Source organism: Pongo pygmaeus, chromosome 10 (assembly GCF_028885625.2).
Source record: "Pongo pygmaeus isolate AG05252 chromosome 10, NHGRI_mPonPyg2-v2.0_pri, whole genome shotgun sequence".
In the NCBI taxonomy this organism is placed as follows: Eukaryota; Metazoa; Chordata; class Mammalia; order Primates; family Hominidae; genus Pongo; species Pongo pygmaeus.
The window spans coordinates 13,536,530-13,564,081 of NC_072383.2; the positions used below are offsets into that span (position 1 = coordinate 13,536,530).

The 27,552-nt window shown below is 43.0% G+C and overlaps 1 protein-coding gene across 3 annotated transcripts in view; it reads left to right on the forward strand.

Moving 5' to 3' along the window:
* FAM234B (family with sequence similarity 234 member B) overlaps positions 1-27,552 on the forward strand; it is a 132,973-nt gene that overhangs the window by 80,153 nt on the left and 25,268 nt on the right. Inside the window, exon 13 of one of the 3 annotated variants that reach the window (XM_063672450.1) lies at positions 7,562-7,654. The exons of the other annotated variants lie outside the window; for them this stretch is intronic. Within the exon in view, the coding sequence (XP_063528520.1) occupies positions 7,562-7,654 (93 nt within the window). The remainder of the gene's footprint in view (positions 1-7,561; positions 7,655-27,552) is intronic. 3 annotated transcript variants of the gene reach the window in all.

Sequence of the window (27,552 nt, forward strand, 5' to 3'; positions counted from 1 at the left end):
TAAATGAAAATCTTACCTTGTCCTGGTGGCTTATTTAGTTCCCAGGTCAGTTCACACTGTCCAGTGTACAGTGGTGCAGGTTGCACCCTGCCAAGGGTCCCCAGCTGAGGGAAGAGTGGGCTCCCTCACCAAGCTATGTACCCAAGTGGGGTCTGGGTCTGTTAGGGAGACAAGGCCACGTGTTTCTAGTTCACACAAAGGAGAAAGGGCAGGAGGTGATGGTCGTCCAAGGAGTCAGTAGAGTGGATTAATTTGAAGCATGTGGGCTTTGCAGGAAGATATCCATAGGTTTAGATCTTTGCCCCCCACCACTATCCGTGTGACTTTTGGCAAGTTTGTAAGCCTCAGTTTTCTCATCTGTAAAACAAAAATAAAAACAACAGCAACAACAAGATCTGTTTTATTGGTTGTTGAAAGGATTAAATGAGCTAATGCAGCAGAAGGCTCAGCAGAGTGGCAGGGCTTCATAAATGCTGCCTGTGTTGATCATTGACGGTTCCAGGAAGCCCTGGGTCATCCAGGTTGTCTTATGGACAGAGAACTCACGTGCTCTTTCCTGTTTCCTCCTCCTCACCTCACTGCCCTGTCCGAACAGGTGACTCATTTCATGTCCCCACCATCTCATTTACTAAAACCAGAAAGCAAGACATCACCCTAGACTTCTCTCTCTCCTCCTCCCTCACTTCAACATCTAAGCAGTCTCTAAAGTCTATGAGTTCTACCAGCTTACCCTCCTTCCCCCGACCTTAGCCCAGATACTTGGTCCAGAGCAGCCTCATTCCTATTTTGGACAATGGCAGCACCCTCAGACTGGCCCCCGTCCCAGTTGTTCAGAAATGCAAATCTGAGCTCATTGCTTCCTTGGTTAAGACTATCCACTGGTGCGCTCTTTATCTACAGGATAAAGCCTGCGTTTCTTTGGGATTAATCATGGTTTTGAAAGACCTAGCCTGTCTCCTTACTGCTCCTATCACAATTCCTGTGTCCAGCAACAGGGCATTCTGTGTGCACTTTCAACAGCTTCGTGGCATTTCCTGTCTCTGTGCTTTAGACATGTTGTTCCACTTTCTAGGAATGCTGTTGATGATGATGATGAAGAGGAAGAGGCTGAGAGTAACAGTAACAGCTGCCATGCACTGGCGATTTACAACAATAACCATTTTCTGTGCTCAGTGCTTTGCATTCATAATCTGTCTTTCCCCAACCTTGGTTACCTGGTGAACTCCTCAAATAGAATTACGATTTTTCTTTTTTGAGATGGAATCTTGCTCTGTCACCCAGGCTGGAGTGCAGTGGTGCGATCTTGGCTCACTGCAACCTCCGCCTCCAAGGTTCAAGCGATTCACCTGCCTCAGCCTCCTGAGGCGTGTACCACCCCACTCAGCTAATTTTTGTAATTTTAGTAGAGATGGGGTTTCACCGTATTGTTCAGGCTGGTCTTGGACTCCTGACCTCACCATCAGCCCTCCTCAGCCTCCCAAAGTGCCGGGATTACAGGCGTGAGCCATTGCACCTTGCCATGGAATTATGATCTTTAGAAATATATCGTTGTGTTGGTTTATGGGAGTGCTTCACCTGGAATACAGAGGGCTTGACTTTACTGGGCCCTTATTTGAGACCACGTTGGCATGTGTGGTAGTCAGTGCTGCCCTCCTACTCATTTTAAAAAATAGACTTTGGTTTTTAGAGCAGTTTTAAGTTCACAGCAAAATTGACCAGAAAGCACAGAGTTCTGATATATCCTCTGAGCCCTTGCCTCAGCCTCATTATCAGCATCCCAAGCCAGAGTGATACACTTGTTATGATTGATGAACCTACATTAACACATGAGTATCACCCCAAGTCCCTAGTTTACATTAGGGCCCCCTCTTGGTGTAGTACATTCTGTGGGTTTAGGTACACATGTAATGACATGTATCCACTATTATAGTGAGACAGAGTACTTTCCCTGTGCTACAAATCCTCTTTGCTTCATCTCTTCATCCCTCCCTCAAACCCCTGGCAACCACTGATCTTTTTATTATCTCCATAGTTTTGCCTTTTCTGAAATGTCATGTAGTTGCAATCATATAGTACATAGCCTTTTCAGAGCAGCTTCTTTCACTTAGTAACATGCATTTATGTTTCCTCCATGTATTTTCATGGCTTAATAGCTCATTGTTGTTTAGTCCTGAATAATATTCCATTGTCTGAATGCAAAACAGTTTTTGAAGGACAAAACTGAAGGACATTTTGGTTGCTTCCAAGTTTTTACAATTATGAATAAAACTGCCATAACATCTGTTTGCAGGTTTTGGCATCGACATAAGTTTTCAACTCATTTGGTTGAAACCAACCAAGGAACATGGTTGCTGAGTCATTTGATAGGAACATGTTTTGTTTTTTGAGAAACCGTTGAACTGCCTTTCAAAGTGGTTGTACTGTTTTGCATTTCCACCAGCCATGAATGAAAGTTTCTTTAGCTCCACATTCTTGTCAGCACTCGATGTCATCACTGTTCTGGATTTTGACAATTCTATTAAATAATAAGTGCATGGTAGTATCTTATTTTAATTTGCAATTCTCTAGTGACATACGACGTTGAACACCTTGTCATATGCTTATTTGCCATCTGTATATCTTCTTTGGTGAGGTGTCTGTTCAAATCTTTTCTCCATCTTAAAATCAAATTGTTTTCTTAATTGTTGAGTTTGAAGAGTTGTATATATACATATATATGCAGATATATATGTATATGTATATATGCTCTGTCACCCAGGCTGGAGTGCAATGGCACAATCTCTGCTCACTGCAACCTCTGCCTCCTGGGTTCAAGTGATTCTCCTGCCCCAGCCTCTCGAGTAGCTGGGATTGTAGGCACCTGCCACCATTTTTGTATTTTTAGTAGAGATGAGGGTTCACCTTGTTGGCCAGGCTGGTCTTGATCCACCTGCCTCGGCCTCCCAAAGTGCTGGGATTACACACATGAACCACCACACCCGGCCTGCGTTTTGGATGACAGTCCTTTATAAGATATGTCTTTTGCAAACATTTTCTTTCAGTCTGTGGCTTGTTTTCTCATTCTCTTGAGCTCCTACTCATTTTTCTTTCTTTCTTTTTTTAATTTATTTTTTTCTACTCCCCAGATTGGAAGAGCTCCTACTCATTTTTAAAGCACAGCTTGGGACTCAACTTCTGTGATACTGGAACTGTCTCTTTCTATCTCCAGAAGTTGATCACTATTGACTCTGTGCCATTACTGTGCCTTTTACAAATATCCATCATATTGTAAATATTTACCCATCAGACTGTAACATTCTCAGGAAGAGGGAGGGACATGCCACTCATTTTTGCATTTCCAGAGCAAAGCATAGTATCTGGCACTAGCTAATGTGTGTCGTAGTATATGTGTGTTGAGTGAGCTAAAGGTGTAAAATGAGGACCCAAGTGAGCAGGGCACCCCTGCTTCCCTGAAAAGCACTGGGTGAGTTTTCCTTCAGCAGAAGTAGTGAGAAATGTGCTCTGTCTTCTGGTCTTGTTTCCATTACATCCTTACCTGGACACAGCCTTTTTTTTTTTTTTTTTTTTTTTGATGGAGTCTTGCTCTGTCACCCAGGCTGGAGTGCAGTGGTGCAATCTTGGCTCACTGCAACCTCCACCTCCCAGGTTTAAGTGATTCTCCTGCCTCAGCCTCCTGAGTAGCTGGGATTACAGGCACACACCACCATGCCTGGCTAATTTTTGCATTTTTAGTAGAGACTGGGTTTTGCCATGTTGGTCAGGCTGATCTCTAACTGCTGACCTCAGGTGATCCACCCACCTTGGCCTCCCAAAGTGCTGGGATTACAGGCGTGAGCCACCACACCCAGCCTGGACACAGGCATTTTTGATAGATCCCAGACGTAAGCCATCCCTCCCCACCGGAAAAGGGGTGGGTGATTAGAGGCCGAATTCCTCCCCAGTCAGGGCAAATACATTTGTAAATTGTTCTGGGGGTCTTCGTGGGCAAGAAGCGTGTCTGTCGCCTGCATATAATTTTCTAGAGTGTGTCCCGACTCAGCTCTTCCCACTCCTTTTTCCATTTCTGCTTATCATTTAGCTAGAATCTTCACTGTGAAGGAACAATTACCATTCTGTCTGCCTCCACAAAGTCTCATCTCCTGAATGGAGCTGGAAGAGTGTGTGCATGTGCGTGCTCAGGTGGTGAAATACCTTCTGAATTCTTCCATGGGTCAGAATCTTGCAAACTTAAGTCAAAACCCTTTCTTGCTCTCTTCTCCTCCCTCTACGGCGATCTTCCTTCTGTTTTTTTCTTACTTCTCATCTCTGCCTCCCTCTTTCCTTTGGCTTGCAGTGTTTTTGTAAAATTCTCCTCTTCTTGACCCCATATAATCCCTGGCATTTAGCTCAGAATGCATTCCATTATATCTAAGAACACTTTTCTCTCAATGGGGCTTCTATTAAGACCAGACCTTGCACCCAGAGTTGGTTTAAGCCCTAAGGGGGTGGGAGAAGAAAGAATTTTCACATGATTTATAGGCTTGTGACCGTTTGACTTATAGACATGACTACTGAGACATTCAATGAAAAGTAAAGAAAAATCCAGTAAAAGATCAGCAGATGTTTTGTCTGTAAGGCTTGAGGCTTTCGATGTTAGGCAGGAAAAATGTGGATTCTTGACTGAACTTTGCAATTTTCACAGGGTGTTTTAGGGATATTTAGGTAATAGTCATTATTAGCATCTTGAGTCAGTTTAGATAATTAAAAAAGTTAGCAAACTATTGCAAGATTGCTGTAAAAAGTCCAAATAATGTAGAAATCTACAGAGCAGAAGCTTAAATGTCCCTTCTGCCTTCCTTTCTCTCCCTCCATTTCACTCTTTCCTGAGACAAATTCATGGATTGAATATGTGCGCTTTGGGACATTTTTTTTCCTGTGCATTTGCACACACTCAGTTCTATTACTACTTTCACATAAATGGTCATTGTGTACAATTTATTCTGTGATGTTCATTTTTTCATTGAATAATAGACCTTGGAGATCTTTCATGTTAGTACATACAGAATGATCTCCCTCTGTAGCTGCTGTGGAGGGTTCTGGAACATGGGCATAATATCCTTTACCTAACCATTCTCCCAGGGAGGGTTGTTGGGGTGGCATCGTTCCTATTCTCTGTTTCTTTTTTCTATTTCGAACAATAAAGCAATAAATATCTTTACACATATATTTTTTTCTCATATATATTTTTGTGGCTATTATACAACTTTACAAATTTTTGCTGATTCTAGGTGACATTGAGCCTCTTGCTTTCTGTCCATTTGTTTTTTTTTTAAATTTCAAATTGCCTGTTCATTTGCTTTTTTTTACTGTTCTTAGGAATTGTACATATTTTCTTATTTTTTTTGGGGTTCTTTTCCAAGACTTTATGATGAATTTTTAAGCATACAGAAAAATTAAAAGAATAAATAACATTTTGCTGTTTTGACTTTTATCACATAGCTTTTCACCTATCCATCCTTTTATTCATTTATCAATCCACCTCCTTTTTATGCATTTCAGAATAACTTGCAGATATCAGTATACGATTTCAGATTCTTGTCAATAACAGAATTCAATATTTGTTTACAGTCCTTTTTATTTTTTATGGTAATGTTTACATACAGTAAAATGCACAAATCTTAAAGTTTAATTCAATGTAGGGGGCTTTATATCTATATGTTAAGGGTAGTAATTGTCCCTTTTTATTTATATTGCAAGTATTTTCTTCAAATCTGGCACTTACCTTTTAACTTTATGATATCCTTTGCACACAGAACTGCAAAATTTACATAGTCAATCTGTCAATAATTTTCTTTATGGATTCTAGAGCTTGCATCTTCCTTAGGATGACTTCTCCCCTCCCAATATTATTTTAAAAATTCAATTTTTTCAGTGTTTTGATAGTTATATTTTTAATTTTAAAAATCCATGTTAAATTATATTTTTGTGTAGGGAGTGATAAAACCTAACTTTTGCAATAGCAAACCAGTTGTCCCACAGCCAAAGACTCTTTAGAATTATCTGCTGTACTCTTTGATGGATGATTTTCTCCAAAATTTAGAAGAAGTTGAAAGAGTGGAGGAAGAAAAGGCAGCAAGAAAGCAGGAGAAAGCAGTGCAGAGGGGATGGATCGAAAATGAGATTTTGGGGTGAAGATTCTAAAAGTCTCACTAAATTTTTCTGCAACAATTGAACGAAGTTATTTTTTGCATAAAACTGTGAAAACGCGTTTTGTCTTCAACAATGTCTCCCACATAATTTTATTTGACAGAATAATAAGGTGATTCAGAGCTTGGGAATTATATACAAACCAGTTTCTGTATCTTTTTAGTGAAGACTTATCTGTGAAAGCGTTGGAGTCAAGGTGTGCAATTTGTCAGATATCAACTGCAGCATTAGCGATTGATCAGTCTGGGGACATGTGAAAGGAGAGAGAGAGAAGGCAGCAGCCAAGAGCACAGCAGTCAGAGGTAGGGTCTGGCTACACTTTGCAGTTTCACTTTTGAGGTAGGGGACAAGGCAGCCTTTGGCAAGGGAGCATGACCTGGGGTCAATGTTGCCATTTGAGAAACAAGAGAACAAAAGAAATATGGATATATAGTTCTTTTGAGAACACATCTAGACTATCTCATCCAGTCTTGGAAATGTTAGTTAGTGTTGTTTAGCAGACAATCAGTTGGAGTGAACCAGAGAAAGAGAAGACGAAAAAATTACTTATAAGGGCATGTTAAAAGGAATGCAAAAGAATTTTTGCCAATTGCACTGCACAGCACGAAAGCAAATTCTTTCTATTATTAACACAACATAAGGATAGAAGAAGTAAGTGTCAATGTTTTATTACCATGATAAATACTTTCAGGGGTTCAAAGAACTATAAATAAGGGTTCACATGTGTCATGCTTTCTACAATACACTATTTATTCAGGATCTAATAACAAGTGAATATTGTACAGCAGGTCCTTGAATAATGTCATTTCGTTCAATGTAGTTTTGTTATCATACTGATGAGGAAAAATAATCGCTTCCTGGCTGGGGCTGTTGTCTGTGTGTACTCCTTCTCCCCTTGTCTGTGTGGATTTTCTCCAGGTATTCCAGTTTCCTTCCACACCCCAGAGCTGTGCCTGTTAGGTGAATTGGCGTGTCTAGTTTGTCCATTCTGATTGTGTGTGTGTGAGTGTGTGAGTGAGTGTGCCGTGTGATGCAATAGCCTCCTGTCCAAGGTGGTTGCTTGCCTTGTGCCCTGAGAGGCTGGGGGAGGCTCTGGCCACCCATGACACTGAACTGGAATAATTGGGTAAATAACTATCTTACTTGTTTTTATTAATCTTTCATAAATGTATGCATAGCTCATTTTTTATTTTATTTTATTTTTTTGAGACAGGGTCTTGCTCTGTCACTCAGGCTGCAGTGCAGTGGCATGATCGTGGCTCACTGCAAGCTCGACTCCCCGAGCTCAAGTGATTCTCTCACCTCAGTCTCCCAAGTAGCTGGGACCACAGGCACGCACCATGACACCCAGCTAATTTTTTTGTATTTTTTGTAGAGACATTGTTTTGCCATGTTGCCCAGGCTGTTCTTGAATTCCTGGACTCAAGCCACCTGCCCACCTCAGTCTCCCAAAGTGTTGGGATTACAGGTATGAGCCACCATGCTGGGTCCACTTTTATTTGAATGTTTAATATTATAATTGATTTTGTCTTTATTTAAAAGTTTGGTGATGTTTTTGTGATCAGAAATATGCTGTAGGAATTTAACTCTGGTGTATATCAGTTAGCCTATGTTCAAATTGATTTTGTTATATGTTGTTTTGCTTAAAGCCACAATTTCCAAGAAGCTATCAATGACGTTAAACAAGGACTTCCTGTGCTATATGACCCAGCCATTCCACTCCTGAGTATTTACCTGAGAGAAATGAAAGGATAGATCCATATAGAGCCTAGTACGTGAATGTCCATAGCAGCTGTGTGTGTAGTAGCTGTGTCTGAAATAGCCTAAATGTCCGTCAACAAGGGAATAGATATACCATTGTGGAATATCTGCATAATGGAATCTTGGTCAGCAATAAAAAGGAAGGAACTATGATACACCCAACAACATGAGTGAATCTCAAAATAATTATACTGAGTGAAGGAAGTCTGGCCAGGGGCGGTGGCTCATGCTTGTAATGCCAGCACTTTGGGAGGCAGAGGTGGGCGAATCACTTGAGGTCAGGAATTCGAGACCAGCCTGGCCAACATGGTGAAACCCTGTCTCTACTAAAAATACAAAAATTAGCCGGGCATGGTGGTGCATGCTTGTAATTCCAGCTACTCGCGGGAGGCTGAGGCAGGAGAATCACTTGAACTTGGGAGGCAGAAGTTGCAGTGAGCCGAGATCATGCCACTGCACTCCAGCCTGGGTGACAGAGACTCTGTCCCCCCAAAAAAAATAAAAATAAAAAAAAGAAGGAAGCCAGACAAAAGAGAGCACATGCTTCATGATTCTATTTCCTTAGAATTCTAGAAAATACAAACCACGGAGGAAGGGAGACAGTGAGCCCTAACAAAAGTGCACCAACAGTTTTAGGTGTAGTGGATATGTTCATTATCTTAACTATGTTGATGGTTGCATGGATGTCTACGTATGTCAGAATTGTTCAAATTGTATAATTTAAACAGTGTATATTATTGTATGTCAATTATATCCCAATTAAGTTATTAAAAAAGATAATATCAAAAGGTATCTATTCACTTTAAAAAACATGATCTTTTCTAAATGATTCAAAATTAAATGTTTTAAGCCAGCAAGATTTACTACTATGTTTAATCCACAATTTTATTTAGAAAATAGTTAATACCATTTTTTTTTTAAGATGAAGTCTTGCTCTATCACCCAGGCTGGAGTGTAGTGGCACAAGCTTGGCTCACTGCAAGCTCCGCCTCTTGGGTTCAAACAATTCTCCTGCCTCAGCCTCCCGAGTAGCTGGAACTACAGGTACATGCCACCATGCCTAGCTTATTTTTTGTATTTTGGTAGAGACGGGGTTTCACCATGTTGCCCAGACTGGTCTCAAACTCCTGAGCTCAGGCAATCCACCTGTCTCAGCTTCCCAAAGTGTCAGGATTATAGGCGTGTGCCATTGCACCCGGCCCCCAAATATTTTTAAAATTGAAATTATTCAAAGAATTTTTCTTAGAGTTGAATGAGTCTATGTTGATCATCTATGAGAAGGAAAATCAGTCAGAAGGAAATAGAAGAGGTTTGTAAATGCACCTATTTGCCACGACACTCTTAGGCTTATAGAGTTAACTCTCCAAAGGGAAGTTATAGAAGCCTCATTGCCATAAAACCCAACTGTACAAAGACCTCAGCTAAGAACAGAGCTCAAAACTTATAAACCCTGTCATCCGAAGATACAAGCTTTTCCAGATACCAATTAACAAAATCTCGTACCATGGTATGAGCAGAGGGGTACACTCATTGCTGTTTAACAGATATTGAATTGGAACCTCCAAGAGCTCAGACAACCTGTCTGAGGTCATCTGGCGAGGCAGCTGCTGACTCGGGGTGAAACTTAAGAGTTCTGCCTTCTAGCCCTGCCTTGCCTGACTCCAACCAACAAAGAACTCTCTGGCCCTAAACCAGACCAAGTAGGGGGAAGAAAATTCATGGTTTAACCAGTTTACATTGGAACCAATGTGGTGTTAGAGGCCACACCAAGGGTGGGAACCAGTGGGTCCAATTCTAAATCCATCTCATTTCTCTACCTTTTCCCTCCCTACTTTGGACCAGTCCATTGCTGTCTTCATTGAACTCTTTGTGGCTTGACAGAATATATTATTGCATCCTTTTTGCATAAAGGAGAGATTCTTACAATTTCATTGGACTGTGGGACACTCAATCCTACTAGATTGATTATGGTGATAAATTTGGAGACTCCTGGAACCTGGGAGGGAATTACTGTCAGATCCAAAGCAACAGCAAATGGAAGATTTACCAAATACTGGGAGAAGTTTACCCTGGACTTTTGAGGAATATTGTAGCCTTTAGATGTGTCAGGGGCTCCACCTTGTCTGGACTGGGATTCCTGGTTGGCTTTGACTCCCAAGTGTGGAGGAACCGGTTAATTTAGACATTGGATTCTATAATTAGAAGCAATCTTTTTCCTGGATGACATATGGTGAGATGTTCTAACCAATGTAGAGGGTGTCTATTATGCATTTCTTCTGTAGTTCTTACAGTAATATTTGACTTATTTGGCAATTATTCATACATGGCAGACACAGCCATCGGAAACACAGCTGAAACCAGCAGGAAGCAAAAAAGGCCTTTGGGTGGCCAACATGGACATCAAAAAAATCTTTGAACTATTCTGTGTCTGTTCAACACTATTCACTTTTATTTCAGGCATGACCTAGTAAGCTTAATTATGATCTACAGTGGATTAGAACCAGCACATTAATGGGGCAGGGGGAAACTTTAGAAACAGAAGCTAGAAGTTAGCAGTTTTATGATGAGGGAGGAGACAGGAGAATTATAAAAGCACAAATAAGAATGCAGAAAATGTAATAATTTGAGGTAAGGGCAAACAGCTCACCAGAACTCATGAGTCCACGAGTTCATTATTTTTCTTCATCGAAGTTAAATATTAGAGGTTGTAATTATTTCTTTTACAAACATATATTGGAAGCCTGGATACTGTACCTGGCACTGGGTATGTAATGACAGACATGGTCCTGCCCTAATAGAAGGTAATAAATTATGCTGAGTATACTTTAGAAAAGTGGAGAATAATATAATATATTTAGAAAGATTTCCATAACAATTAAAAATGTTTAAATGACTTTATTCCCCAAATTGTAAGCTCCAAGAATCTGAATCAATTATGTAGAACAGCTTATTTCCCACTAGACCTAATAAATGAGGCATTAATTATATTAGCATGATATTGTTATTAGTTTTAAATGAAGAGCAGTAGACATATGTGTTCTAGTCTGAAGACACAGATGTCTGCTGTATTCTTTAATTATTACCAGCTCCTGTGACCTTACATATTTCAGCTCAATTAATGCAGCCCAATGCCCCTGGGGTGAGGAGGCTGGGCACAAGCTCAAGAGCCTTTGGTGATTGGAGGTGACATATTCAAGGGAGGAGAAAGCAAAGACACGGAACAAGGGGTGCAAGGGGCCTTCCAATTTCTTTTCCTCTGTTTATGGGAGACCCTTATTACATTATATTCTCTCGCTCCCTCTCTCCCGATTTCCCTTTCTCATGCATAGAAATAAAGGTCCAAAAGGAATAGATTTAATGGGCTTAGATCTGAGGGTGGAGCTGCCTGGGGATGTGCTGTGCATTTAAAGTAAAACAAAACAAAATGCCTCTTGATTGCCAGGGCAGGAAATTTCTGCCCAACTGGAAGGGCTGGTTGCTGGAATGCAGGAGTCCTTGAGAGGACTTTCTGGAAGGCTGGGGGAGGTGTGGCTGTGGGAGAGCTCCTCCGGGCACCCATGCCTCCCTGTGGACTGGCTGAGGAGTGAGTCAAGTACCACAGGGGAGTCAGGGCAGTGAGATGAGTCGGAGCCAGCCCAGGGATCCGGTCCGAATGTGACCACATTCTGGCAGGGTCATCTCCGTGTCATGGAACACTGTGTGCCCAGCAGGCCAAAGACGACTGAGTTGAACAACTAGTTTAGAGCGGAATCAGGACCCAAGCCAGTGTTCAGCCATGCAGGAGGCCTCTCCTCACTAGCCTACTCAGACTACAACCTTTTCTGTGTATTTTTCTCATCACTTACCCTTAGTACCTAGCACAGCTCCTGGTATGAGGTAAGTGTTCATTAATGAATGGATGGATGGATGGATGGATGGATGGATGGATGGATGGATAGATGGATGGGTGGATGGATAGATCGAGTAAGTTCTTTGTTATCCTCTTATAATATAACCAATTGCATTTCTGAAACGACTTGCCATTCCTGATTTAAAACACACACCTCCCAAGAAATAAGGCAAACAACACCATCCTGACCTAGGACATTTTGCAAAGCTCAAGGAAATTAATCAGATGCTAAAATTGGGAGAAATTGGACAAATTACCTCCACATTATTGTTATCCACTACTTCACAAAAATTTCCGTAGAATGAAAATAAATAGTTTTTTCCTTTCCTAGTAAAGAGTTTGGTGGTTTCCTGTTATAATTTTATTTTCCTTTAGTGACGAAATGTATACTCAGAAGTTGATGGTTAAACAAGTTTTATGCTGAGGAGTGAGCAGTCTAATTATAATGAACACAAACAAGCATAACACACATACATGCTTCTCTCATCAAAATAACCTGCAGGCAGGGCCTCTTCTGTAGCTTCTGAGTACCTTTTAAGTATGGTGTCCAGGACGTCAGTCTGTTATGGAGGGAAGGACGGTGGCTTCGCCTCCTTGGAGCCTGACCTTTGAACCCACAGGTAAGCTGTAGCTGTCCTTCCCCACTGCTCTATGGACAGCACTGCTTAAAGTCCGTCACAGAAGTCGGGCCACAAACTGCTACCAGTTACAACCAGTTAAGGTGCTTGCACCAAAATGTAAACCAATGATGTCAGGAAGCACACTTTCAAGTTCTATTGATTTTTTAGAATAAGGCTTTCTAGACCAAAGATTGGTGCATTTTTTTCCATAAAATGCCAGAGAGTGAGTATTTTAGGCTTTGCAGGACAGTCTCTGTCACAATGACTCAACGTTGCTGTGAGTCATTGCTTTGGAGCTGTGGGCTCCAAAGTTGCCAGAGACAATGCAAAAGCGAATAGGTGTGGCCGTGTGCCAATATAACTTTTTTTTTATTTATTTTTTATTTTTTATACGGAGTTTTGCTCTTTTTTGCCCAGGCTAGAGTGCAATGGCATGATCTCGGCTCACTGCAACCTCCGCCTCCCGGGTTCAAGCGATTCTTCTGCCTCAGCCTCTCAAGTAGCTGGGATTACAGGGGCGTGCCACCATGCCCAGCTAATTTTTTATATTTTTAGTAGAGATGGGGTTTCACCATGTTGGCCAGTCTGGTCTTGAACTCCTGACCTCAGGTGATCCACCCACCTTGGCCTCCCAAAGTGCTGGGATTACAGGCATGAGCCACCATGCCTGGGAACTTTTTATAAAAATAAAAACTGGCACAGTTTGGAGATACCTAGTGGGTTGGATGGGCTTTTTTAGTGGGGACAAGGGACTGTATAGTTTTCTGACTTCTGTTCTAGATGAAAGAAGCTATTAATTGATTACATTCTGGCTCAAGCTCCTTGTTATGGAATAGACACCCCCTGAACACCACTGGACTGGACAACTTAGGAGAAGCCACACCAGGCAGGGTCCCAAGGCCCTCCCAGCTGTGGCTGGTGAGACCACCAATGCAAATACTATGAGGAGGACCATAGTTTTTCTCCATGGATTTTTTTTTTTTTTTTTTTTTTTAATGAGATGAGGTCTTGCTCTGTCACCCGGGCTGGAGTGCAATGATGCAATCATAGCTCACTGCAGCCTCAACCTCCCGGGCTCAAGGATCTGGGACTACAGGTTCAGGTCACCATGCCCAGCTAACTTTTTAAATTTTTGGTAGAGACATGGTCTCACTATGTTGCCAGGCCTGGTCTTGAACTCCTGGCCTCAAGTGATCCTTTTGCCTGGGCCTCCCAAAGTTCTGAGATTACAGGCGTGAACCACCACACCATGGAAAATGTTTTTACACGAGTAAGCATTTACTTACCCCTGGCTATATTGGCTTTCCTCTCAAACTCACCAATGGTGTTATCATCATTACCAGCCTCATAGCTTCATTTAGTAAATGCCCACCAGACAGTTTCCTTGACCTGTCTTCTTCTCAGTCCTCTTCTTCACCACCACCTACCTTCTTGTCTTTTCTCACTTCTATTTGTCTGTTCTGGTTAACTTAGTTTTTTGCAGTCACTCCAGCTTCCCACTTTCTACCACTCACGGTGCCTGTTTCTACCAGTATCACCCATATCACCCAAGGAAGATGCTCTTTTTCCCACTTGTAGTCACAAAATGGCCAGGGGCAGGTATTTTTTCATCTTTCTTTCTTCTTCTTCTTCTTTTTTTTTTTTTTTTTTTTTTTTTAGAGATGGAGTCTCACTATGTTGCCCAGGCCAGTCTCTTACTCCTGGCCTCAAGCAATCCTCTTGCCTCGGGTTCCCAAAGTGTTGGGATTGCAGAGGAGAACCACCATGCCTGGCTACTTTTGTCATCTTTCTTTCTGTTTCGGTGTCCACATCCTCTCTCTGAAGTTCTGTGATATTCAGATCTCCTGCCTCTGACTCCTTTGGGCCCTGGTTCTTAAAGACACCCCTGCCTTTGCCAGGAGTAGGTTTCCATGCTATGTTTCCCATTGCTGAGTCCTCCTTTCCCTTTCTACCTAGTTTCCTAAGTTGCTGCCCCTGGCCTCTTGGTCCTCTCTTCTGGGTTGCTATCAAGAAGCACCCGTGTTTTCTCAGTCTGAAAAGTTAGTAGGTTGATCCTTCCTGTCTCTATCTTTCTTGTTCCATTCAGGGTCTTTGACACTGAGCCTTTCTGTTGGTTTGCACTCTCATAGTCAACACACTGAACCATAGATTTTTGCAGGAGCCACCCTCCCCCACTGGATTGACAGGGCTTTTTAAACACTGAACCCTTATTATCTAGCTAGTACCTGGCACCTGGTGTATATTTTATAAATTCATTAGGCCGAGGACTGTACGGATCCATCCTCAGCTCCATGATTTCTTGTAAATGGACAAAGAAACTCTCAGACAGGCAGTAGTAATGCTGCAGAGTTGTGTGGCCCTTGGCCAGTTGGACTCCAGGCAAGGTCTGTCTTCTGTCTCTAACCGGGTTTCTCCTTGATTGTCCCACTATTTGCCCTGTCTTCTTTGGGGTGACCCTTGGCCCTTGCAGGACTTTGAGGATGTCTAAGGGCTAGATTGCAGATAGAAGTAGAATGGCTTCATGTACCTGACTGTGGTGGAGAATTGGATCTGGAGGGATGGGAGGCTCTGACTTCTTCCCTTCTCATCCCAATGGTGGATACTCTGGATGGGGCATTAACATCTCCATGGAGCTGCTTGTCAGTGATTGGCACCACCACTCATTTGTCACCCAAGCCAGAAACCCAGACGTCCCCTTAGATGGCCCCTTCTCCTCACCTGCTCACATCCAATCCTTCATCTGGTCCTATATTGAATCCCTCATCCTGTCCTACATCCAATCCCTCGTCTGGTCCTGCATCCAATCCCTCATCCGGTCCCACATCTAATCCCTCATCCTGTCCCACATCCAATCCCTCATCCCATCTAGCATCCAATCCCTCATCCCGTCCTAAATCTAATCCCTCATCCGATCCTACATCCAATCCCTCATCCGACCCTACATCCAATTCCTCATCCTGTCCAGCATCCAATCCCTCATCCTGTCCCACATCCAATCCCTTATTCCGTCCTACGTCCAATCTCTCATCTGACCCTACATCCAATCCCTCATCCAGTCCTACATCCAATCCCTCATCCTGTCCAGCATCCAATCCCTCATCCTGTCCCACATCCAATCCCTCATCCCGTCCTACATCCAATCCCTCATCTGACCCTACATACAACCCTTCATCCAGTCCTACATCCAATCCCTCATCCGGTCCCACATCCAATCCCTCATCCCGTCCTACATCCAATCCCTCATCTGACCCTACATACAACCCTTCATCCAGTCCTACATCCAATCCCTCATCCTGTCCCACATCCAATCCCTCATCCCATCCAGCATCCAATCCCTCATCCCATCCTACATCTAATCCCTCATCCAATCCTACTTCCAATCCCTCATCCGGTCCCACATCCAATCCCTCATCCCGTCCTACATCTAATCCCTCATCTGATCCTATATCCAATTCCTCATCCCGTCCCACATCCAATCCCTCATCTGACCCTACATCCAATTCCTCATCCTGTCCAGCATCCAATCCCTCATCCTGTCCCACATCTGATCCCTTATCCTGTCCTACATCCAATCCCTCATCTGACCCTGCATCCAACCCTTCATCCAGTCCTACATCCAATCTCTCATCTTGTCCAGCATCCAATCCCTCATCTGACACTACATCCAATCCCTCATCTGGTCCCACATCCAATCCCTCATCCCGTCCTACACCCAACCCCTCATCTGACACTACATCCAATCCCTCATCTGGTCCCACGTCCAATCCCTCATCCCATCCTACACCCAACCCCTCATCCCATCCTACATCCAATCCCTCATCCCATCCTACACCCAACCCCTATGCCGTCCTACATTCAGTCCCTCATCCCGTCCTACATTCAGTCCCTCATCCCGTCCTACACCCGACCCCTCATCCCGTCCTACATCCAATCCCTCATCCCGTCCTACATCCAATCCCTTATCCCGTCTTATATCCAATCCTTCATCCCATCCTACATCCAATCCCTCCTCCAGTCCTACATCTAATCCCTCATCCGGTCCTACATTCAATCCCTCATCCGGTCCCACATCCAGTCCCTCATCCCGTCCTACATCCAATCCCTCATCCGATCCTACGTTCAATCCCTCATCCAACCCTACATCCAATCCCTCATCCGGCCCTACATCCAATTCCTAATCTGATCCCACATCTAATCCCTCATCTGCTCCTACATCCAATCCCTCATCCCCTCCTACATCCAATCCCTCATCTGGTCCTATATCCAATCTCTCATCTGGTCCCACATCCAATCCCTCATCCAGTCCTATATCCAATCCCTCATCCTGTCCTACATCCAATCCCTCTTCTGGTCCTACATCCAATTCCTCATTCAGTCCCACATCTAATCCCTCATTCCGCCCTACATCCAATCGCTCACCTGGCCCTACATCCAATCTCTCATCTGCTTCTACATCCAATCCCTCATCCCATCCTACATCCAATCCCTCATCCCGTCCTACAGCCAATCCCTCATCTGGTCCTACATCAATCCCTCATCCGGTCCCACATCTAATCCCTCATCTGTTCCTACATCAATCCCTCATCCAGTCCCACATCTAATCCCTCATCCGGTCCCGCATCTAATCCCTCATCCAGTCTTCTCATCACAGGCCTTCATGCCTACTTCGCTTCCCCCATTGCCGTTACTTGGTTCAGTGACTGGCAGCCCTCCAGTGCATGACCGTAACAACTCTCTTCTCTCTGGGCTTCTTGCCTGTAGTTTGAACCCAATGAATCCACTATCTCTACTATAGCTAGAGTGACCTTTCTAAAAGGCAGATCTGACCCTTAATGGTTTCTTGTCTTTTTCAAGTTAAAGGCCGAATTTCTTAGCCATTCTTGACTGCCACCTGCAGGACCTCATCACTCCTTGGTCTACTGTTATGGGTTATGCCTCCACTAAGTTCTGGCCGATGTGCTATAAGCAGAAGTAATGTGTAGCACTTCCAGGAAATCTCTTTATAAGACAGTTGTCAGATGCCAGTTTTTTCCCCTTCCACTGCATTGTTACTGCCAGGTTGATAGCCATTCTGAGGATTTCAGAAGGTCGATCTCTGGAGAACTGAGGGGTTCGAAAGATTGACTTCTCAGGAGCATGGCTGAGAATGGAATGGGCCCTTAATACCTGACAGTTTCCCGAGCCCTGATGACACAAAGCCAGTGTAATTAATTCAGAACATAAGGCTTCTGATTCCATTACTGACTCATCATCAGTAGTGGCAGCAGCAGCAGAAGTCACTTAAGCTCCTTGTGCTCATGGCGCCTTGATGGGCATCTTGCATGCTCCTGTCTGCTGACAATGGCACATATCTGCAGTGACGTGGGCTGCTTTGGAAAGTGAGTAGCTTGGGTTAGCTGTCTTCAGAGATGGGGTTGGATGACAGTTTGCAAAGGCTGTGGTAGAGGTACGCTGGGTGAAACAGCTTCCTTCAGATTCTAACTATGGTACAGCCAGTGGGAAACACTGGAATCATTCAACTTTTCTTCCAACAAACATTTCTTGAACACTAACTGCGAGCCTGGCACTGTGCTAGGCCCAGAAGATCCTCAAGTAAATATCACCAGTTCCTGCCCTTCCGAAGCTCACAGCTGAGAAAAGGGAGGCACTCCAAAAAGCCATCCCCGGATGCTGTGCAGAGGAGTCACATCGTGTTCAGACTTAGTCCAAAGTCAGCACAGAAAAGGAGATGATAAACAGCCCAGAAAACTCCTCCCTCAAAAATCCCATAAATCGACTCTAAATAGCTTCCTTTGTTTTTAGCTAGAAGCTCCTTTTAAAAAGTTTTTTATAAAAATGATGTATAAGGTTTATTTTTTAGAGGATGGGGAATAAAGAGATCTCTTTCTCTTTCTTTTCTTTTCTGTTTACTGAGCATGAGCAGTTAAATTAATGCAACTCAAGCATGCATATGATGCAGCCCCTTGGCTGTCCCTAAAGATTGAAATTTACTTGAAGACAAAGTGCTTTGGAAGTGTAGAGGAGAAGTGGTCTAACTCTGCCTGAGGAAATTTTGGAAGGCAGGGGAGGTATTATTTGCACTGGTGGAGGTTTAAGAGCTTCCTAAACACGGGGAACAGCATGAACGAAGGCTTGTTGCTCTGGAAGAACATGGCTGGTTCAGAGAATAAACTGGAGTTTACGTTTGGGGCAGGGATGATGGCAGTGGAGACCATGCAGGGACCAAAAGCACACCCCATGATGGGCACAGCTGGAGGAAAGGGTGGTCAGGAACACTGTGTCCACTCCCTGCCAGCCCCACCCTCCAGCCTCTCTCCTCTTCCTTTGCCACTTCCCTCCACTGCCAACTACTTCCTGAAATGGCCATATCTATCATTCTCCAACATAATTGTGTTGTGTGGGCTCTGACTCGCTGAGTATTGTTTTCTAGCTGAAGACACGGATGTGTTTCTGTTTCCTGAGCGTCTTTTATCTAAGGATCACCCAGTAATCTGGAGACATCAAATTACTATTAATCTCTAGGTTGGTTCTAAATGTAGGTAGGTCTTATGTTTCTGTTTAATAGTTACACTGTGGCACAGCTGCCCCCAGGGAACACTTGAACCAGGATAGGGACCTGAATGATATTCCATTTCCTCCTTTCTCATTTAGACCATGAAATACACATCTTCAAGGGCCATGGAAATATTGCCTCCACTTCCCTAGAAAGAAAGAGAAAGTGACTTCCATATTGAGACACCTCTGGAAAAAATTAAGGAAATGACAGTGGAATTTCTACGCAAGAATTTATTTAAGATAACTTATGTGTCCTACCTAAAGCCTGGAGAGATTTTTTTTTATCAGTTAGAATCAGATCGAGTCACATATAACAAAGAAACCAAAATAATAGTGTTATAGACAAAGTAGAAATTTATTTTCCTTTTAAATAGAAGAGGTCTAGAGATAAGCAGTGCAGGGCTGATATGATCATACAAACTGTCAGGGATTCAGATTTCAGTCTTAACACCCTTACCCTCTGCATTTGGCTTCTACCTAATAGTCTGAGGTGGCTGCTCAAACTCCAGCCATCACATCCACATTCTAAGCAGGAGAAAGAAGGAAGGAACAATGAAGGAGGGGAAAAATGGCATCTGACAACTGACTTATAAAGAGATTTCCTGGAAGCACCACACATTGCTTCTGCTTATAGCACATTGGCCAGAGCTTAGTGGAGGCTGGGAAATATTGTCACTTCTCCAGTTGGCATGATGAGAATAGAGAGAAACTGCAGTAGGCAACTAGCAGCCTCTGCCACAAATCCCACTAGCAAGAGTGCAGCACTGTACCTGTGATCAGAGAACTGACACACCCTTGCTTATCCCCCATCCCTGGTGGCAATGAGGCCCATGCCTCAGAGAATCATGTCACGGTGGCAGGGGCTCCTCTGGAGTCCTTAAGCCCCATACTCCATACTCATAGGCATGATCTCTGTGATCTGATTCTCACTGGTTCTAATTTAAACGCTGGAGAAAGGAGAGGCTGTCCCAATTTTTGATCACAGTAGCCCTCCAGGTTTCTTGAGCACATAACATGGAGATATCCTGCCTCTTAGGGTTCCATCCACGTGACATTCACTCATTCCAGGCAGAGCCATAAATATCAGGGCTCTTATGGAATTACTTTTTCAGAGTCCTTAATTTTTTCCCAGAGCCTCCAGTGTTTGGATGTTACATAAGAGGTACCTGGCATCTTGTTTTAGGCAATGGTGAACATGGGCTTCCTGTGTAACCTGAACTGTACATGTATGAGTGAAAACAGCAGGAAAAGAAGAGGAGGAAGTAGTGGTTCATGTAGGGAAGTAATGGCAGGCAGCGAGGAGGAGGAGGAAGGAAGTTGGGTGGGCCAGACCAGCCCTGCACAAATATGTGAATGAGTCCAGTTTCCTTTCAGGGCCTTTCCCTATCTTTGGGCACAATCCCCTCCACTTACTCTCCTGTCTGCACAGCCCTGCATTCACCATCCTCAGCGACCTCCTTAGTACTGCCATGACCAAGCTTCCCCTCCCTCTTCAGAACCTAAAGCAACATCTACTGCTCTGTCTTGAGGGATTCGCAGAAGCAGTAACGCTTCAATAATGGCAAGTAAATGGCAGGCTCTCAAAATATGCTATATTTACCCGCTCTTTCCAACAAGTTTGGTAAGCTCATTCACTTCCATAATGAGCAAGATAAGAATGTACTTCTTCTACAAGCCATATTTACATTGTAAGAGAGATTTATAAGCCTAAACCCAAAGATATATCAATCACCTTCAGTAGAATTGGCAAAGGGAAAAGAATTGGGTAGGAGGCGCCTCTCTAGGGCTGGGGCTGGGGTTCCAGGGCCCTAGCAGGAAGGAGGGAGAGGTGACACAGGGCTCATGTCCACCATGAAACTGGCGTGTGCCTAGCATGTGACAGGGGATTTAATGAGTGGACACTTTACAAAGCTGTGAGGTAAGTCTTAGAACCAGGCAGGGATGGTGCAGTATGCAGGGATTAACAATGTGGAAATCCTTACACCTCTCAGCCTGAACGGGCACAGGGAAGGAGTGGCTACCAGATCTGTGCTGTGGCTGTTGGAGAGGGGACATCAGATAGGAGCTATGGCATTTAGTAGAAGAATACAACCACTGCTTAAAGCACAGCCTGGCAGGAGGGAATAAATACCTGGATTCTCTCTCTTCTTATCCTCCAATCTTTCATCTGCGCCTCCCATTGGTCACACACACCAGCAGGCACAGGTGCAAGGGACCCAAGGTGGGTTGGTGGGGAACTGAAGAGTTCAGCCTCCCAAGGGCAGGATGGAGAAGGTGGAAAGTGGACCTGGAGGGACAAATAGGAAATATAGCCTTTAGGTTTATATTGTAGTTTGAGAGACAGACTGGTACATAATTCTAACAAAAGACAGTGAGATAAGACAGTAATAAGATCAGACAAGGTGACTTCACTGGGGTAGAGGATCCCCCTTGGGAATGGAGAGAGATAAAGTGGGATGGATATCAAGACCACTCAGCAGAGCATTTTTAAAGGACTTAGGGCTGAAAAAACAAAACAGCACAGAATGTCCATCAGTGTCATTAATAGAATGTATAATTGACTCATTTTATAGAAAAACTTTTCAAAGGCTACTGGCAGGCCCTGAGTATGGTCTGAGGTCTCCAAATCCTCAGATCAGATGTAACTATCCATCAAGGTAATCCTCCCCAGGGAAGGGAAGTTCCTTCCTTCCCTACCTCCCTCCCTCCTTTCCTCTCTCCCTGTGTCTGTACCTCCTTTCCTCCCTCCCTCCTTCCTTTCCTGCCCTTCCTCCCTCCCTCCCTCCCTCACTCCCTCCCTTCCTTCCTTCCCTTTTTTCTCCCTCCCCTCCCTCCTCATGGGAGGCAGCGTGCCTGCCCTTGGCTCTTGGTTGGTGTCTGCCCTCACATGTCTTCATCACAGGACAGATTTTCTTTCTGTCCCATAGACCAGCCTTTCCAGACCCTTTTTGAGGGACAGCAATGCTTCCTTGTTGCTGGCAGGCAACCATTCTCGTTTAGGGAGATGTGAAGGTTTTTCAAAAGAAACAAGCCATGTGGACAAAGGAGTGGAAGGAAAGGTTGGGATTCTGGAGATACTGGGCTAGAATACAAAGCCTACAGGTCCATAGGGAAGAGGAATCTGGGGGAGACTTAGTCAAATGTTCTAGGGGAAAATATTGAAATGTCAGCGGGTATCTCTTTCCTTCTTCCCTTCCATAAGGAACGGCACAAATATGAAGGAGAACTGACCTCAGAAATTGGAGGCAGAGCCTTCTCTCAGCTCACTTGACCCAGAACTGACCCTTTTAAAGCTTCACACCAGGAATTCAGCAGTATATAAGATCCATTCACATAGTCCTAGAACCATTAAGCAATGCAGACAGACTCTTGGAATGTGGCATGGATTTCTGGCAGTTCCCCTTGCGACATGCACCCCTCAGCCTGTCTATTGGGACCTGCTTGTTTATCTTTCTCTCACTCCGCCAGTAGTCATTAACCTGGTTTCATTATTGCTTTGGAGAGCTATTCAGTATGTTCCTCCTCTGTCCTTAAAAGCCACTGCTCCTTAATAACTCAGTCTGAGGCCAGCCTATTCTGAATTCTCTCTGAGGCATCCCTCTAGATTCCTGTTTTTATTGAGTAGCTACTGTGTGCTAGACAATGCAGTTCACTACTTTTACTCTGATGGGTCTTCAGATCTCAACAGGGTCTTCATATTGGTCTCCATTTTTAACAGCATAGTGGTTAAAAGCACTGATGTTGAAGTCGGCTTCTGCTATTGGCAGCAACATGATTTTGGACAAGTCCCTTAACCTCTTTGAGCCTTAGTTTCCTAACCTGTAAAATGAGATTGATATTAGTTCCAAGTTCATAGGACTGTTGTGGAAATTAAATGAGTTAATATGTATAAAATGCTGGGCTCCATATCTGACCCATTGTGAGTTCTCAATAACAACATGCTTTTATTATTCTCATTTTGGGGGTGGTTATAATGACCCAGGGCACAGGGTAGTCCTCTTTGGAGTACAGTGTACAAATCTGCTTCTCTGAATTGCTCTCTGTGATGGGTTACAAGGGTCTTCCAAGCATAGAGAGGATCTAATAGTTCCCAGGTTGATCTCTCCATAAAACTCCATTTTCCCATGAAGTGGAGACTATAGAGTAAGTTCCAAGATCATTAAAGGCAACTGTAGGCATCCTGTAGAGCTTCCTTGCAATCAGAGAGCCAACTAATGTTGGAGTTAAAGGTCCTTAGAGAGCATCTAAAAAAAAAGAGAGAGACTTGCAGGTTATGATCACATCAGAACTAGTGGCAGCCTAGGCCAGAAGTCATTTCTCCTAACTCCCAAGACAGCATTCTTTCTACCCCACCAGGATTTCTCATGTTGTATATGTTTTGCCTATCTCTCTCTGTCTTGATTTACCTTCCAACCTTCATTATGTCTGTCTATCTATCTATCTATCTATCTATCTATCTATCTATCTATCTTCTATCGATGTATTATCATCTATCTATTATCTATCTATTTAATCTATCATCGATCTATATATATTCTATTATCTATCAATCATCTATTTAATCTATCATCAATCTATATTCTATCTATCTATCTATCACCTATTTAAGCCAGCTCATCTATCAGGATCTTTTTCTCTAAACTGAAGCTTTTCCAGATCCCAGTTTATGAGGCGTGAAAGCTGAGCTGCTCGGGCTGCAGGCAGAAGCAGGCCCAGCTCCCTGCTTACTGCTTTTCTTTTGCCCTCTGCAGCAGCCCTCGAGACTGCCCACACTCTTACCTTATCAGTACTTGTGCATCTGTTTCTTTGAGATGGTTTCAAATTCCAGTTTTCTAACCAGTTTTTCTGGTACATGGAGTTTTTGAAGCAGTTCTGTCTTAAAAGGGGGCTGTCACCTAATTTTCTCTGTATGATACATTGTAAAAGGAGAGGTATTTGGACAGATCACTCTGAACTTTGATCTTTCCAAGGAGCCTGGAAGCCAGTCTGACTCTAACACTGGCCAGAGTTCTGTAGGATGGGAAGGACCCTAAAGCAAACAAGCCGACACCCCACTTTCATCAGTCCAAATATTTCTGTCCTCAGCTTGCAGCACACCCAGGATCAAGTTCCAAAAATTCCATTTAATTTTTCTTGGCGTCTATATTTACTTAGTTACAATTGGACCAGAAGGGGTCTTGGCACCAAAAACCTGTAAGGAAAAAGCTCTTTCTTTAAACTTTGTTGCCCAACATTACAGGTTCAGATAAGGTTGTGGATGGCCCGTCAATTCTTTCTACATGTTGTTCTAAAATGAACCCGAACCCTGCCACCTCCTGAGATTCCCTAGTCAGACTGTGGCAATAACAAGCAGACATTCCTGATTTTAAAGCCAAGTTTTCCTAAGGGTCAGCTCTTCTCAGTGCTCTTTCTCCTAGCCATGTATGTCTCTTGACCTGCAGGTGAGGGGAGAACAATGGTCTGAGTCTCTTCTTCTGGCCCCTGCGCAGCTGCTTAGAGGCATCTGTGTGAATGCGCACTCATTGTTCACCTGAGAAGGTGAGAAAAGTTTCTGGAAGCACTGCTTTAACTTTCTTAGTTACTTCATACTTTTAAACCCCCAAGCTGTGCCCCATCAATTCAGTCTTCTACTATATGGGTTTTAATGATAGCTATGTAAGTAGTTTCTTTCCCAGTTCGGGCAGCCATGTGTGTGTGTGTGTGTCTGTGTGTGTGGTGTGTAGGAGGGTAAGGGCAAGTTAAGGAGCTCATTATCTTCTGAGCTCCATGAGGTCAGGGAACATGTCTGCCATGTTTAGTGCTGTGTCCTCTATCCTCTGGGCTTATCACATACCAGATACAAACAAGACAAGGATGTTGCTTTTGTGAGCTCCAAATAAATATTGGCTGAAGGAATGAGTGAACATCTGCCTTACTGTATTAATAGGTCTTTCCTTCAATTGCAGAGTTAGAAAGTAAACCATTCTCTGAGACCCAGGACATGGACTTTAGTGGACTGTCAGTTTGTATTCATAGGGACTGGTCAGTGGGGCTACCCTTAAATCAAAGAGGTCATTCATGTGATATGTTTTGAAGGGTATTGGGAGTTCTTAACATCCAAAATCATCCCATATTTTAAGGCTTGACAGTCCAGCGTTTGAGATAAATTTATTTTGGTCTTAAGTGTTGTTTGTTCAGCAGTAGTTCTCTATGGGAACGTCAATGTTCCTCATGGGACATCATCTTTGGATTTGTTAGTCAGATGAAACAGCAAGATATGGTGAGCAGAGCATTGTTTTTGGAATCAAATGGACCTGTGTTCTAACCCTGTTTCCACCATTAACCATCTGTGTGACTTGGATAGTTATTTGACCGCTCTCAGTGGGTTTACTTTCTATAAAATGGGGATAATAATACTTGCCTGTCAAACTGATGGAGATAAATTACATAGTTACAATTGTACATTACAATTGAGTGTGTAAAGTGTCCAGCTATGTATTGGCACACAGAAGACCCTCAAATCACATGAAGTATTTTCCCTACTTTTCTCCTTCCTAAGAGCCAGATCCTGAGGAAGAGGCTGTGGGTGGCATGGTTGGGGTAGGTGATGGTGGTAAGAACAGAGGGTAATGAGAACGAATCTTGTCATGGATTTAAAAATTTTTCTGGGTGGGACAAGTCTCATTGACTAATATTGGTTGATGGCATGTAAAACTAGAAACTAGAGAAATACAAAACTTTTTCTAGTTATATTAGTTTATTGGAACAACCCAACTGGCTTTGTGCAATGCCTTTGTGCACATGTGAAAAGGTAGCACAGGCCAGGTATCAGTTACCATTTGCCCCATCAGCCACTTGCCCTGTGCCGTGAACTACCTGTCCAATATATGAGATGGGCCTGCCAATCAAAGAGATAAAATTTGTGTAAACTTGGCTGAGTCACTAAAGATAGAAATTTGTGGAGGAAAATTCACGATTTAAGTCAGAAGATCTGGTTCAAACCACTTCCACTACCAACTCTAACCCAGAGCATGTTTGTGAGATAAGTAAATACTCCAAATGCCAGTTGCTTCATGTATAAAACAATGATAATGATGGTATCTTTGTAATCTATTCTTTAGAACAAATTACCTGAAAATTCATCAGCTTAAGAAAGAAACAGCATTTATTATCTCACACAGTTTCTGTGCATTGAGAATGCAGGAGCAGATTAGCTGTTTGGTCTGGCTCAGTGTGTCCCATAAGGTCATGGTCAAGATGTTGGTGGGTCAATGAACATAATACAGCATAGCAACAGAATGAAAACCAAAAGCCCACGATCATATCAGTAGATGCAGAAAAAATATCTGACAAATCCAAAACACTTCCCTGATAAAAACACTCAACAAACTAGGAACAGAAGGGAGCTTCCTCAGTCTGGCAAAGAGTATCTGTGAAAAGCCTACAGCTAATATCATATTAATGGTGAGACTAGATGCTTTCCCCTGAATTTCAGAAATAAGACAAGGATGTTGCTTTTGTCACTTTTATTCAGCATCATATTAGAGGATCTAGCCAGGGCAATTGGGCAAGAGAAAGAAATGAAAGCCATCCAGATTGGAAGAAAAGAAATAAAACCATCTCTGTTCACAGATGAAATGATCTTGTATATAGAAAATCCTAAGGAATCCACTAAAGAAAACTATTAGAACTAATAAATAAGCTCAACAAGGTTGCAGGATACAAGATCAATATACAAAAATCCATTGTATTTCTAAATACTTGCAATGTACGATCTGAAAATCCAATCAAATCAATTCCCTTTACAGTAGTATCAAAATGAATAAAATACATAGAAATGAAATTTAAAAAGTGGAAAACTTATACTCTGAAAACTACAAAATATTGTTGAAAGAAATTAAACAAGATCTAAATAAATGGATATTCCATGTTCATGGATCAGAAGACTTAATGTTGTTAAAATGGCAATATTCTCCAAACTCATCTACAGTTTAGTGGTTGCTTAGGGCTGGGGAAACTGGGAAGATATGGAGGTGACAGCTGAAGGTTATGGGTTTTTGTTTTTGTGATGAAGGTGTTCTAAATTTGACTGTGGTGATGGTTGCACATATCTGTGAATGTACTAAAAACTAGTGACTTCTATCCTTTAAATGAGTGAACTATATGGTATGTGAATTATATTTAAAAATGCTGAGCGTGACTGCAGTTATCTGAAGGCTTGATAGGAACTTCAGGATCCATTTCCATGTTCTTCCTGTCCCACTGGGCCGCTGAGCATCCTCACAAGATGACCGCTGGCTTCCTCCGGAGGGAGGAACCCGAGAGAGTATGACGTGAAAGCCAGAAAGTCTTTAATAACCTAATCTTAGAGGCCACACTCCATCATTTCAGATGAGCCCTATTTAATGTGGGAGTGGCTACAGAAGGGCATGAATATCAGGAGGAGAAAATCATTTGGAACAGCTCGGAGGCTGGCTACACAAACACCTGCCTCACGGGGTAGCTTTCATGATCACATGAGGTAATGGGTATAAAACATATTGTAAACTTTAACCTGCTCTA